Here is a 16,344-nt window from a genome sequence, read left to right on the forward strand (position 1 = left end):
TATAATCACGTCTATATCCCATGCGGGGAAGACAGAGACAACAGTCTTGAAAAGACGGAGGGCGCGCGTGCGAACTTATTCGAACCGGTTGTGTTAAAGAAGCTCCCGCCGTTTAAAATCATTATCTTGTATAAATACAGTGTTTTTACGTGCAAAAGTTGTATTGTTTTGAAGCTCAGTGATCGGGCGAGCGATTAGTGACATTGAATTTAAATAATGTACAATAACTAAATATTTACGGTGAATAATAAATTACCTAGTGAACATAGCAAACTACTTTTATGTGCGGGTCAGTCGGTTACAAAAATAAATAGTCATCGAGTTCATGACTCACTAATCTTGGTGACAATAAACAACTGTCATTATATATTTTAATTTCGTCAAACTGCGTATACCAACTTTGGCTCAGTGGGAAACCTCGCAGGGTCGATTCGCAGTGCCCGTGTTCAAATCTCGGTGCGGCATATAATATAATTGTCTTTTTTTTTTTTTTCTCTAAATCACACATTTTGTTGTGTTTTCCATTTTTTATAAAAAACTTTTTTTTTTATTACACTTTTTTTTGTGTTTTCCAATTATATTCATATATTTTTTTTTCTATACGTTTTGTAAGATGGAGCTAAGCAGAAGGTGTGCCGGATGCTTAAAAAACATTGATAGCCGACAATTTCTTACTTGTAGTATTTGCAAACAGGACTATGATCTCACTTGCGCGAACGTCTCGGAACAGCGGTTCTTTAATACTCTGACAGCTGAACACAGAACAGCGTGGAAATGCCCATTATGCGTCTGCAGGCAGCCCCGCGCAGACAACAGCAACACTCCAGTCCGCGGTGCGACTGAGGGTGTCACACTGCGCCGGGGCGCCGCGGCGCTGAGTCCCTCCGACCACGCAGGGGATGTCTCCATATCGTTACCTGTGTCCGAGCTGAACACCACAGCTCTAAATGAGACAATGGAGATAACCGACGTCCAGGCGCTGCTTTACGAGCTGCGCCAGTTCAGAGACGAGTATAGAGAGGATAGGGCCGCTGATAGAAGGCTTAGCGAAATCCTCACCGAGTCTTTGACCAAAGTTAACCTGAGGCTGGATGAAAGTGACAAAAGGTATGAACAACTTCAAGCGCGGGTGGATAGTCTCGAACAGCAGATGAAGTTGCAGACTGAAGCACGGCCTTTTGTGGCGACCGATGTCGAGCAGTCTCTCAAAGAATCGATTGCTAACCTGAAGGCTGAGCTCAACGAGCGAGATCAGGACCTCCTGCTCAATGATGTGGAGATGACATGCATAGTGGAACAGCCAGGGGAGAGTCTACAACATATCGCGATAACGCTGGCAGATAAGCTGGGTGTGAAGCTGAAGAGCGAGGATCTGGTGAGCGTGTCCCGTGTAGGGCCTCTGGTCGCGCGGTCTGGTGCGGCGGCGGCGGTGCCGGCGGGCGGGCAGGGTCCGCGGCCGGTCGTCGTGCGGCTGGCCCGCCGGGCGCTTCGCGACGAGCTCATTCGGGCGGCGCGCGTGCGCCGCGGCGCTACGACTGAGGGCACTGGACTCCCTGGGCCTGCCCGCCGATTCTTCATCAATGAACGGCTGACAAAAGTCAACCGTCACCTATTTCGTCGAGCTCGTGAACTCGCCACGCAATACAAGTGGCGTTTTGCCTGGACAAGAGAAGGCCGTATCTACGTTCGGCAACACCAGGCACCGGACTCGCCTCGCATCCGTATTCGTAATGATCAGGATCTTAATGGTGTTTTTGGACTGGGCGTCGTTTGTTCTACTGGTCAATAAAAATTTGTTTGTTGGGTCTTATTCAGTGAATTTCTGTTATTCTCTATTATTTACTTTAGATTTTGGTTTTTATTTTGTATATCTAAAAATGCTTTACTTTAAATTACCGGGTTTTCACAGTTCCAATGCAATGTCTATTGACTTAGATTCATATAGAGTTGTATTTATTGTAGTATGTTGTTTGTATGTAGTTTGCTTCTTGACCAAAGGTGAACTTCTTTTTGCTTATCTTGAAAAAGCATGGCCTGGCTTATTGCTTTTAATTTTTCTTATGTTAAATTGCATATTATACTTTTCGTCAATTCCAGCGTCAGAGCTATTTACCCTCAAATTTACTGTAATTAAATTTCATAAGTATGCCTTTGTTTTTGGAATTCATTTTATCATTGTATTATTTTTCATTGGTGTGCTGCAGCAAAACAAAATTAAATACATATTTGCGATCCTATTCATAACATGTTACATTTTATTAATTACTTTATTTAATTGTGCATATGTATATATCTTACAATATTATATTATATCATACCTAATCTCACGTGGACTTGTTGTTGTTTATCATCACAGTGTTTGAGCCCAAAAAATTCAAGTTAGCTCTCTATAATGCAGGGTCACTTAACACCAAGCAGGATGATTTTCTCATGGCTATTGACAAATTCAAGCCGGACATAGTTGCAATTAATGAATCTTGGCTAAAAGAGGGTCAGGAGCTTTGTGCCCCAGCTGCGCCTGGCTATCGACTGTACCACGTCTCACGTCCTATCCATATGAAGGGTGGCAACGGGGGTGGAGTAGCTTTCTATGTGAAACGTAATGTGCGAGTTCGTATCCTAAAACACCCCATTGCAAACATCGAGCAAATGTGGCTTTCTACTCGAATAAACGGCGCCGAAGTATTGGTAGGTACAGCCTATAGACCCGACTGGATAGGGGTTTACCCTTTCTTGGACGCTTTGACAGAATCAATCATGTATTTTTCTAATTTTGACTATGTTGCTCTATTGGGAGATTTTAATATTGACATGTCCGATAACTCTAATACAAATAGGCCGCGGGTTGTGGAGTTTATAGAATATCTGGAACTTAAACAGATTATCACTGAGCCAACACATCTCTCTCGCTTGCCGAATAAAACTTTGAAAGAAACCCTTATTGATCTCATCTGCACGAATGTACCGATTCATCATGTTTCAGTTACAAACATAACAGCATCGTTAGGACACTATTTTATTTGTACTGAGTTATTATTAAAAAAACCTAAAGATCCTCCGCGATTTATCGTATCCAGAGCCATTAAGAGCATTGACGTCAATGCGTTTGACCGTGATCTTAACGATATCGATTGGGAGTCAGTAAAAAACCAGCCTAGTGTTGATTTAATGGTTGAAAAGTTCAATCACAAGTTGTTGGCACTTTTTGACAAGCACGCACCGCTCAAATTGAGAAAGGCTAAGCCTAATCATTCGCTACCCTGGGTTACTGGCACATGTAGGTTAATGATGGACGAACGTAACGAAGCACATAAAAAATCTAAGTGTTCAGGATCTGATGAGGAAAGAAAATATTATAAGGAATTAAAGGTTTTGGTTCAGACTAGTTTAGCTTGTGAAAAGCGTGCATATTTCGATCAACTTATTAACAAACAGTTAAGAAATGGAAAAGTCTTTTGGCTGAATCTTAAACGGAATATCTTGGTTGATCCCTCCAGAAGTGATATATTACCGGACTCTTTTGATAATGCAAATGATATTAATAATCACTTTTTGAATGTCCCTTGCGCAGATATCAGTAAAGAAGATCTCTTTTTTTATAACAATCATAAATTTAATGATTCCTCTAAATTTAATCTAGAAACTGTAACTGAATGTGATGTAGCAAATTTTATATTTTCCATTAAATCTAATGCGATTGGCCCGGATGGTATAAGCAGAGATATGGTATTACTAACACTTCCAAATTCTTTAGATGCTATAACCCATATTATTAATACCTCTGTGGTTACTGGTACTGTTCCCTGTTTCTGGAAAAGAGCCTTGGTTACACCAATACCCAAAACATCTAAACCTTCTAGTTACAGTGATCTTAGACCCATTAGTATATTGCCTTATCTTTCAAAAATTTTGGAGAAGTCCGTACAAACTCAGTTGGTCAAGTTTTTGGAAGCGAATAATGTGCTGCCCGTACTACAGTCTGGATTCCGACGCAACCATGGGACTACTACAGCACTCTTGGACGTCACTGACAACATCCTTGCTGCACAAGACAGGGGACAGTGTACAATATTGACGTTATTAGACTTTTCTCGTGCGTTCGATAGCTTGAATATTGAATTACTTCTGTCTAAGTTGGCGTATTATGGTTTGGACCCTTCTTCGGTCGCTTGGTTCAGGTCATTTTTGGGCGGTCGATCTCAGTCTGTCAAATTGGCTCGGGAGAATGGGTTGTGCCTTTTTTCGCAATCTTTGCCCGTAAAACATGGAGTTCCTCAGGGCTCAATTCTTGGGCCTCTACTGTTTATTATATTTAGTGCTGACATTACCCGGGTGATAAAACATTGCAAGTACCACCTCTATGCCGACGACGTACAACTGTATATTTCTGACGTTCCAAATAACATTTCTCAAGCAGTTATTAAATTGAATGAAGACTTAGGGAGGATTGCTGAGTGGTCTCTGAGAAACTCACTGACCCTTAACCCCAAAAAATCGAACTATATAGTACTTGGCTCTAGATTTCAACTGGCTAGTATCATAAATGAAGATCTGGGGGTAAAAATTGGTAACGATGTTATAAGCAGGGCAATGGAAGTTAGAAACCTGGGGTTGATAGTGGATCCGCAGTTACGCTTTGAAAGTCACGTCGCAAGTTTGGTTAAAAGTTGTTTCTATCGCCTTAAAGTAATATACAAAATTCGCAATTTGTTAACAGAAGAAGTTCGTATTCGACTCTGCGAGACGTTGATCCTTTCGAGGCTTAACTTCGGTGACATTGTCTATGGTCCTCGGCTACTTTGTAAAACACAGCGCCTCATTCAGCGTATCCAAAACGCCTGCGCTCGTTTTTGTTTCAATATTCCACCCCGCAGTCATATCTCACCATATTTAATCAGAGCTACAATGTTGAATATGGAAACGCGGAGACAATTACATTTAGCCAGCCTTATGTTCGGAGTTATGAAGTTCCATAAGCCTAACTATCTTTTCTCTAAGCTGATATTTTTTCGATTTCGTGGTAGATCTGGGCCATGTAGGTCCACTCGCCCGATACTGTCAGTACAGCCACATAAAACCGTAGCCTTCGAGGGAAGTTTCCGCCACCAGGCAACGAGGTGCTGGAATGATATACCACCGCCTATACGCCTGCTTAGTTCTATTTATTCTTTTAAAAAGAACCTTAAATCCTTTCTACGTGAAAAACAAGCACTCGGTATACCGAAACGCTTGCGGTTGGGATTCTTCTCGTGAGTTTCGCTGCCTGGCTGGTTTTATGTGGTGAACTCATTTTTATTTTTACTTGTATATATACCTATACATATATTTATACTGTATACTTTTTATATTATTATCTACAACTAATAACAATTTACTAACATTTTTCGTATTTTCCTGTTTATCTATCTATATACATACACATTCCCATAATCTTTTGCACATAAATTTATTATTTTATTGTTTCTTTCTTTCACTTTAGCGCCCGCACCCACTTCAATGGTGATAACTGAAAATCAGCGTTTTGCACTTCAGTTAGTGCAAAAATTCCGCTGAGTTATGACCTTTTCTACTTGCTGCAGCACGCAAATGCATCTCAACTGTGTTATTATAATGTTTTGTTTAACTCTGTATTTTGTGTCTGTAGCAACTGAATAAACGTTTTTATCTATCTATCTATCTATCTAAAGACTGATAGGCCACGTTCAGCTGTTTGGCTTTATGATGGAATTGTGATTCAAATAGTGACAGGTTGCTAGCCCATCGCCTAAAAGAAAAATCCCAAGTTTATAAGCCTATCCCTCAGTCGCCTTTTACGACATTCATGGGAACGAGATGGAGTGGTCGTATTGTTTTTTTTTATTGGTGCCGGGAACCACACGGCTCTACATGGCGTCAGATTATGTTATTTTGTATTTTTGTAAATATAGGTACTTATTACCGGCACCAACAGAAAAAAAGGACCAGTCTATCTCTTTCACATGGATGTCATGAGAGGCGACTAACGGATACGCTTATAAATTTGGTATTCTTCCTTCAGATTATGGGCTAGCAACCTGTCATTATGTGAATCTCAATTCTATCATTAAGCCAAACAGCCTATCAGTCTTTTCAAAACTGTTGACTCTTTCTACCCCGCAAGGGATGTACATACTTATGTGTGTAACTCTTCGTTTTGAGCTAATATTTTTCGTAATCCTTTCATTCCGTGACGTAATTCTATTACGGGGTTTCGCGTCGTATCGATTTTTACTGGATTAAAGTCTTTGATGTAGGTATAGACTGTAATTTTCCAATATGTCAACGTGTATTTTTTACTAGCGGTCGTTTGCGGATTTCCCGGGTGTATATTTGAAAAGACTGTTGAGCCCCGTTCAGCTGTTTGGCTTAATGATAGAGTTGATATTTATAATAGTCATAGGTTGCCAGCCCGTCGCCCTTAGTCGCTTTTAACGACATCCATGGGATAGTGATGGAGTTGTCCTATTTGTTTTTCTATTGGTGCAGTAAACCACACAGCACTATTTTCCAACATTTTGTATATTTCCCACTCCGACCTTTCCCTCCACACTCTCCTTGTATATCTTCTTAGTCAACCTGTTTTCAGGAAGACCTAGACGAACGTATCTTGATCAAATTAAGGACATCCTGGTAAAGGGTCAAGTCAAAAGTACCCGAAACCGCCGAGCTTGCATGAAGAGAGTTATGAATGTGGATGAAGCAAAGGAAATATGCAGAGATCGTGGCAAGTGGAAAGAGGTAGTCTCTGCCTACCCCTCCGGGAAAGAGGCGTGATTTTATGTATGTATGTATGTTTGTATATTTATATCCTTTTTCACTGTGTCCATTTTATCTTTCAGAATTCCATGAACTGCCCCTGTAGCGTGACGCGCGACACAGTCTTTATCGCTCGAAAAACTACTGCTGTCCCGTTTCACGTCATAATAAAAAGCGAAACAGCGATAGTTATTCGCGCGAAAAACAACGGCGTCGCGCGTGTCATAATACGGAGGGTGGAGCAATAAAAAAAAGTTGAATCTTCTTTAAGTTAGCTTCTATGAAAATTAAAAGCGAATTGAGTATCCGATAGAGATTGCAATTTCTCGGCAAAGAGAATTAATATGAAGGTTATTTTTGAACGAATTACGAGTGAACTTTGTTTAATACTACAGTACACCCGTGGTTCCGCTTACATACTCGGCATAGTTAAAAAATCAGTTTATTTCCGTTCGAAATATGTGAAAATCCTTTCTTAGTGTAAGTAAGTAGAAACACGCTTGTAAAATATGACTATATGTACAGTTTCAACACACATATATACATATAATCACGTTTATATCCATTGCGGGGTAGACAGAGCCAACAGCCTTGATAAGACTGATAGGAAATGCCAGCTATTTGGCTTCAAGATATAACTGAGATTCAAATATTGACAGGTTAGGTCCATCGCCTAATAGAAGAATCCAAAATAGACACAGTTTCAAATCAAATCAAATATTTTATTTTCTCTCAAACCTTAAGCAGAAAGTACATCACATAGTTATTATGAAAGACTGGTATCTGAACTAAGCAGATGCTTGTATCTCAGAAACAACAGTTGGCCGAAACCTCTTTTCATAGACAGGAAATTTTGTTTAAAACTTTGTTGATAGAAATCACTTTAAGTATATAAAGATATAATTACTTGTATATAACTAATAATTGATTTTAAACTAGCGAGTTGCATTATTTATAAATACTACAGGTATTAAACGCGCCCGTAACATACCTATATTTTACCTCGGACTTTTCGAATAATTTTACAATATCAGGTTGGCTGGAAGGGATCCCACTTAGAGAAAGCCCGCCTTTGTACTGTACATACATATGGTCACGTCTATATCCCTTGCGGAGTAGACAGAGCCCACAGTCTTGAAAAGATTGAATGGCCACGTTCAGCTATTTGGCTTAATGATAGAATTGAGATTCAAATAGTGACAGGTTGCTAGCCCATCGCCTAATAAAAGAATTCCAAGTCGGTAAGCCTATCCCTAAGTCGCCTTTTACGACATCCATGGGAAAGAGATGGAGTGGTCCTATTTTTTTTGTATTGGTGCCGGGAACCACACGGCACACTGTACTGTACACTTGTACTGTACTACTGTTTTATATTTGTAATGTACTCCTTTAGTGAACAATAAAGCAATAACTTACTTACTTAATGATCAGTGGTCATCAATCGACATATACAATGCATATGTCGAAGCGAAGATATCTCTAAATTTCCGCTGGAACTGACAATACCAGGATTTTTCGTTAAACACGACGCCTTCCAGTAAATAAAGGAGTGACAGTTAAAATTATGAGGGAACTGGAGAGGTGCTGAGCCGGAGTTTAATTGGGAACTTTGATCTGTATTTCAGCTCTGAGAACTGAAATAACCTGTCTTTGTCTAAAGAAATTCCTTCACTAGGTGCTCTGTGAACTAAAATAATCAGCCTCTATTAATAAAAAAAATTATTCATTATATTTTTATTTTTACTGAATAGTTGTCATTTCTTTTGAATTCACAACATTGGTTGACATCAAATAAATTACTTAAAACTAAGTTTACTGTCGCTTCCAAAGCGTCAGTACGGAAGAAGCGGTAACAAACTGCATTGCCGCATTTTCTTCAACAACGTCAACTTCGCAACTATTTAAACTAAGAATGTGTGTGGAAATACCGTCTAAAATAAATTGGAGTCCGTCGTATCGCAAATAATTCTTGAAAAGGCTCGAAGGACACATTCAGCTGTCAAATCAAAAATAAATTGAATTATTCAACATATCTATTACTTTATTTACTGAAAAGATCCTACATTAATTTGGCGTATAGAATGTTCGTTGAACAGATTTTCAGTTCAATTTGCGGCCACATCCACATGGGAAACTGGATCGATTCCCAGCAGACACCACAAAATGTCCAATACCGTCTTGGATTTAAACCATCTTTAGTGAATTCAATAGAGTGCATGGTCTTGATTTATTTAAAGATCAGCTTAGACTAGCTTAATTTATTTATTAATGTATACATACATACATAATACATATTTTTTGTAATGGTGCCGGGAACCACACGGCACTTATAAAAACGGCAAAATTGTATACAGGAGCATTTACAGTAATTCTAGTACAAAGGTGCTACTTACATATTTCAATAGAAATCTCTTCCAGTAGACCTGTGGGAGGTGAGATGAATATTGGGGCAGTATAATATTTATCAATATTTATTATTTCTAGATAGTATTATGTAGCTTTAGTTAATAAGAACCTTGTTTTGGTACCGTTCTTGCAAGATTTTTGGGGTATCACTGCTTATTTTCGGGAATTTTAATGCAAAATTTCAGCATTTTGCTATAAGTTTTTTTTTTTCAGAAGTTCCTTTAGTGTTTCCTTAACTAAGAGGATATTAAGATAGTTAACTTAATTATGCAAAATTTCAAAAAAAAAATTCACTCACACATAAATCACGCCTCTTTCCCGGAGGGGTAGGCAGATACATCTTTCCACTTGCCACGATCCCTGCATACTTATTTTGCTAATATATCTCATATTCTAAAATAATCAACGCAAAATCTCTCTGGTCAAATAAACTGTGATGAACATTAAATTTACATTTAGGAAATGTAACCTCAGTAGTAAATCCAAGTTATCTCTAAAGCGACCCTTTATTTGAATCCCGATCCCGCTGGAAAAAGGTTTTCCATTTTGAGGACAAACATCCTAAATTTCCAGGGACGTTGAGAAAGTGCCTATATGTTTTTCTAATAAATTAAAGGGAAAAATATTTGCCTTAGTAATGGTAGACTATCGGAAGGAAATGTCTGAAAGATGGGCCGAGGTAGTGAGTTCGGCTGGCCAAGTCATAAGTGATTCTATTTCAATATTTATTTTTTTATTTTCATTCACAATTATAGCGGCCGTTCAGTCTCCATTGACAGACAGACAGCAAGTCAAAGCTTGACATTTTTGGTGAACAAAACTGACATGTCAGTCAGTTTAATAATAATAATTAATGAAAAAAAAGTACAATCGATTTAACTAAGACGACGACCAAGCAAGACGCCTTGATAATCCAAAAATCTGGTGTTTTATTCTGACTGACCCACCAAACCCTCGGTCTGATTAACAACGTATGTATTTTTATTGTTTTTGAATAAATCTAAGTGTACAAAATAGGCCGCTGACCGATTGTTTAACATACCAATGTGCAGCTTAAACCGTTGGGTCATAAACTAAGATTTTCCGCGAGTTAAAAAATTTGAGGGCTTTTTCGATTTACTCAATTCCATACCTCAAGCGCATGCCTTAGCCGCCCTTAGTCGCCTTTTACGACATCCATGGGAAAGAGATGTAGGAATCCTTTCTTTTTTCTATTCGTGCCGGAAACCACACAGCACATTATAAAATGCACTATTCTGTTACACATTTTCTATACAATAAAATTAATTTGCGCCGTGTGGTTCCCGGCACCAATAGAAAAAAGAATAGGACCACTCAATCTCTCTCCATGGATGTCATAAAAGGGGACTAAGGGGTGTAGGCTTATAAACTTGGGATTCTTCTTTTAGGCGATGGGCTAGCAACCTGTCACTATTTGAATCTCAGTTCTATCTTAAAGCCAAATAGCTGAACGTGGCCTATCAGACTTTTCAAGACTGTGGGCTCTGTCTGCCCCGCAAGGGATATAGACGTGATTGTATGTATGTATGTATGTAAAATTAATTTTGATTCGATAATCATTACCGCTTCCGCTTACATTTTAGACCTGTCAAATTTCTGAACGATCTCAATTTCTCTCACTGATTGATTGCGCCACTACGGGGGTTCCTCTGTCGGACATTTTTCAGCCACAGTGTGACAATAGCTTTATTGAATGTAGCTTAAAATAGTTTCAAAATGTTCAGGTAGAAATAACACGGTGAATTTTTACGTACATAGTAGATACAGGGTAGTTGAATTTTGGAGATAGGTTTTTTTTTTGTTTTAGTTTTCTTTTTTCAGTTATCATTTTGTCTAGTTTTTCTTGAATAACCCTTGTCAAAAAAGACGAATTACTGTGATGGAATATGGCTTGTATATGAGATGAGAAAGATCGTAAGATGGATTTGTTTAATAATTTATTTTGTGGTTTTGTTCCATCTCTGCAGATAAGATTAGTCTTGATTTAAATATTAATTCAATTTCATTTTGAAACATAATACTTTCAACAGTTTTTTTAATACTTATTTGAATTAAGTCATTGCTTAAAACAAGTCATAAACCCTGTTCCTTAAGTTGACTAGAAACTAGAGAGATGCAATTTCTGTGTAAATCACTGCGTAAAATTTATATAATACTTCAAAAAATGCAGCTGTATTATGATGAGAGAAATAGTTAGATATGTACCAAAGGATTTCAAATTTGAATATATGTCGGTGTATAAGAAAGACGTTAAAAAATCTTAGAGAAAAAGATGGTTTGTTTATATTTGTGGCATTACTAATACTTATACGAATTACAAAAAAAAATATTATCAAAGTAAGTTCTAGGAAAATATGTAATAAATAAGATTTTAGACGCTAGGATTTCAGAAATATAATAAACAAAGTCCATTTAAGAAGAAAAGAATATTGAAATTATGAATATTTAAGTATGAAATACGTAACGAGGCAACATCAGAACAGTTGAATAAGTTAATTGAAATTCTGGTTTCCGAGAACCAGCAAGCGATAGGCTTATAAACTTGGAATTTTTCTTGTGCCTACAGGGCACGGATGGTCTAGCAACCTGTCACTATTTGAATTTCAATTCTATCACTAAGCCAAACAGCTGGACGCGGCCTATCAGTCTATTCGACACTGTTGGCTCTGCCTACCCCGTAAGAAGCAAAAGATCTGGTCAAGAGTACCCGAAACCGATGAGCTTGCACGTGAGAGTTATGAATGTGGATGAAGCGAAAGAAGTGTGCAGGTGGAAAGATATGGTCTAAGCCTACCCCTCCGGGATAGAGGCGTAATTTATGTATGTATGTATGTGCAGCAAAAATATATCAAACTAAACTAAAATCATATCTCACTCTTTGTCTAATCTACGTAGATGAATGTATGTATGAGACGAGCGCATTACTCGCATTGAGGCGACATCTGACCACGGCTCGGGGGGTTAATATTTTCGTATTCAACTCATTTACATGTGCCCAGACCGCGTCAAGAGACACTCAGAACAAAGTTGGTAATAACTAGGGGCGCCAAATTTTGGGGATTTGTAGGAAAAACGTGAGAAATATAACAACAGATATTTTTTTATTTTTTGGACATCGAAAGTTCTTTTCAGAAAATTCGACTTGATCTTTTTTTGTCAGTTTTAAGTAAATGTTAGACCTATACAATATACATCTTTATCCGTTACGAGGCAGACATAGCCAATGGTCTCGAAAATACTGAAAGGCCACGTTGGGTGTAAAACAGATAATGGTAAGAAAAAACTAGCTAACATCTTTTATTAAAACCCGTTAAAAAATTTAAACTTTGCATGCTGTTCCAATCTCCAGCCGCCCAATAAACATGCAAGCGATCAATAAAAAAAAACCAATTACTTTTTAATCGACAGGAACAAATGACGAGCGGTGACATCTGCATTTTAATAATTTCCGCTCAGCGTGCAAGCGGGAAGCTGTCAAATTTTAAAATACAGAAAATCGGTAATGCGAATCTGTGGCATTCGACTTAATTCGGAGTTAATCGGATCGAACTCTGGACGCTACATAATTAATGCTGATTTCGCAGACTTTTCGATATGACGGCAAAGTGGAAAATTATTTCATTTAAAGTTTGAAGATTTCGATTTTTGCATTCACTAACACACGGCACGTGTGCTTTCCGGCAATTTAGAATAGATATCTTTCCTATGAATGTCGTAAAAGGCGACTAAGGGATAGGCTTATAAACTTGGGATTCCTCTTCTAGGCGATGGGCTAGCAATCTGTCACTATTTGGATCGCAATTCTATAATAAAGCCATAAAGCTGAATGTGGTCTTTCAGTCATTTTTGAGACTGTTGGCTCTGTCTACCCCGCAAGGGATATAGACGTGATTATATGTGGCCATATGTATGTATGTACATTCACTAATCAAAAATTGCCGCGGAGAAGCTTAGCGAGAGAAAAGAATTATCCCATTTTTCACCAAAACACTTAGTCACATTAATAATAACACAACTTTTGCATAACATTAACGCCCGACCATAATTGAAACCACGGCGTTCTCTTTTTACAAGCACGTCTCAAACACACACAGGGGGAATCAAAATCATTTACTATGGGATGGGACGCGGAGGAGTTTTTGGCCCAAAAAGTTCCACAGTCATGAAGGTCGATCATTTTGTTGAGGGAATTCGAGAGCGAAGTTTTTGTAACAAGGGTCTTTGAGGACGTACGATGATGTCTATTGGAAGGGAAATGAAACGAAAGCCAAGTTTTTAGTTAATACGGATGGATATGACGAAAGAGGGTAAATGGGTACAGTCAGCTCAGGTGATACCTGTGCCACCTCGCCTAGTGCATCACACAGGTATCTTCTAGCCGTGTATACCTATCTACCTAAGCTGAACGTGGAAACTCCATGCTCGTGCTAACAGCACTGAAGTCAGAGCTCTACTCCAGAGATGAATAGAATCTAAAAAAGGGGAATTATTTAATTTATAGCCACCAGATCCATTAAGAGTTTATATTATTACCAACGTTGAGAAATAGAAAAAAATCGTATAATAAAAGATAAATCAACCACAGAATAAACTCTATTTCTGGATCACTTGTTTTATGCGCCAAAAATAGCAAGAATATTAAAAGTAAGTATTTAGTTGCAAAAAAATAAAATATATTAATCAACTTTACACCCAAAAATAGGCAAACATCTGTTCTTAGAAGAAATTTTCGCATAACATTTTGAAAGCCTACGCAATGGCGTGTTTGTTAAATATTTCAATTTTCGTCTCGCTCACATCTGGTATTACATTTTATAAGAAGATTACTCTCACATATATAGCTCTTATAAAGATTACGGTATAAGTCAAAGGCAGCCATAATGGTTCTTAAGACTGGGATTAACTATAAGCTCTTAGCTTCCTTGTACGAGGATATTCACGAAAGATTCTTAATTTATTTATACAGTACGTACGGAACACTTCTTTTGTGTAAATATTAGGATAACTGTGTTAGTGAGTGTATAAAGCGTCTAAAGAAGTATGCAGGGATCATGTCAAGTGGAAGGTTGTGGACTCTTTGGACCTTCGGACAATTCGGGAAACAGATTACTGAACGATAAAATGACCGATTATTCAATTAGCCTTTATTCTTTGAGGCCGTAAACGTAGAAAAATAACCAGACGGTGTCTTACTATACGGCAAAATAAAGCATCAATAGAATATAATAGAATAATTTAACTTTAATGCCCATAAAAAATAATGTATATGGAGTAGACACATACATTATGAATATGATGAGCAAAGGCTTATCACTAAGCAATCTCTGCTAGCCAACCTTTGGGTAGTGAAAGGTAAAACCCTGGAACCGGGTGGGCAGCATACTTAAGAGATGTTAGTGTATAATAAATAAACTACATACATAAACTATAAATATAAACTTACACAGACTACATACATTATATTTATTACACAAAATAAATAATTACATAATGATATACATAACTATATAAAATAGCTTGATTAAAATGAATATTATTATGAACAAAGTTATTAAGAGAGATAGTACTTCTTTAAGTTCGTTTTAAAGGTACCTATTTTTGTTATTGTATTATTTATATATATACTTATATATAACTTGAAGAAGTACTATCTCTCTTAATACGCCTTACGCACACACTCTCACAAATAGTGTGACAGTCGGCCGCCATTATGTCATAGATGCATTATAGACTACTCATGAAATGGCAACATTCCTGACACTCACACATGCGTACAACGCCACCATTACGATGCTTCACTTTTTTTAAGCCACACTCAGTCCGCCTGTTTTTCTACGTCTATAATCGTGGCTTATAACTTATTCATGTTATGTGAACTTTTTTGTTGTTTTCTATGCAAATTACTTTTGATAAATCGGCACTAGCTTTAAAGCTTTCTTCTTCTGTTTATTTATTACAAAGCCAAGAAAGTCAATATTTCTTCATAACATGAAAAACCGCAAGTCCTTTGTCAGTCAACTTTATTTGAGTCCCGTTTATTATGAGGTCGTCCGTTAGGTCGCCTCTTTGTTGCCATCTTGCGATATTAGAAGCTTTGTACTGCAGAAACGCTGTAAAAAAGGTTTGCAGCGTTGACATTTATACAATAATAATTTTACAATACTGTATTATATTTTGAAGGCTAAGTAGCAAGATTAATAACTGCAGGTTTTAATATAGGGTACATTTACCTGCATGGTTGCGGATGACAGACAGGACTTCTTTATTGTAAAATTTACCCACTTCAAATCGTATTCACAGGGGAATTCCCAGCTTCTCTACGAAGTGTTGGCAACTGTACCTTAAATAATAAAAAAAATATATATTAAAATCGCAACTCATATTATAACAACGAAAGTAAGTTTGTATCTTTGTTTGTTTTTTTGCCACGCGTTATCTAGGTAATGTTCTTGAAATTATATAATTAAGAGCCTGGTAAAGGATGTACTTTCATCCCGGTTAGAACTAAACGTCCCGTAGAATATTCGAAAAACTTGCATTCTTTCGTAGGTGGCGCTAAATTTGCGCGGGCGATTCTGCGAGTAAAATCTAGTCAATATCATTTTCTCACAAAGTATAGCAATATTGATAGAGCTTCATCATGATACTGTACACTGCGCATTAACACGAATTGAATTACTCAAAATCAGCACCATTAGCTACGTTCTAACCATTGAAATATATCTATTAGGTATAGAATTGGCACGTTCGCGTTCAGGTTTTTAACATGAACTAATATAGGTTAGGTTCCCCTGCAAAAATTATATATGAATCGCTTCGTGTAAAAACCTGACTTACCCAATTCTGGATCATGGGCTAAAATAATTTTTCACACAATGTTTGTGCAACGAAAATAGGTGTCAATATATAAACTTTTAATAAAGTTATATTTTAAACTTGCTGTGTATGAGTAGAGGTTTCAGTCAGTTTGAGGTTCCACACTCCAAATATGCTGAGAAAATTTCCATTACGAATAAAATAACAAATTGTAGAACACTGACTGACTGATTAATTGACATATCAAAGCAGAGCCCCAGAGCATACTCTAGTAATAAAAATGTTTACTAAAACATTTTTTAATGAAATCACAATAAGCTTCTGATT

At 37.5% G+C, this 16,344-nt stretch overlaps 1 protein-coding gene across 1 annotated transcript; it reads left to right on the forward strand.

Moving 5' to 3' along the window:
* The first annotated feature begins 227 nt into the window (after positions 1 to 227).
* Positions 228 to 2,010, forward strand: LOC132904356 (uncharacterized). The gene has a single exon (XM_060954438.1). It carries the CDS (start codon positions 614 to 616, stop codon positions 1,787 to 1,789), a length of 1,176 nt encoding a protein of 391 aa, XP_060810421.1. The 5' UTR covers positions 228 to 613; the 3' UTR covers positions 1,790 to 2,010.
* Positions 2,011 to 16,344: the final 14,334 nt, after the last annotated feature.

The sequence above is a fragment of the Amyelois transitella genome, chromosome 4 (assembly GCF_032362555.1).
Source record: "Amyelois transitella isolate CPQ chromosome 4, ilAmyTran1.1, whole genome shotgun sequence".
Classification (NCBI taxonomy): Eukaryota; Metazoa; Arthropoda; class Insecta; order Lepidoptera; family Pyralidae; genus Amyelois; species Amyelois transitella.

Coding starts and splice junctions, on each gene's coding strand:
- LOC132904356 (XM_060954438.1), top strand. CDS start 614: ATGGAGCTAAGCAGAAGGTGTGCCGGATGCTTAAAAAACATTGATAGC.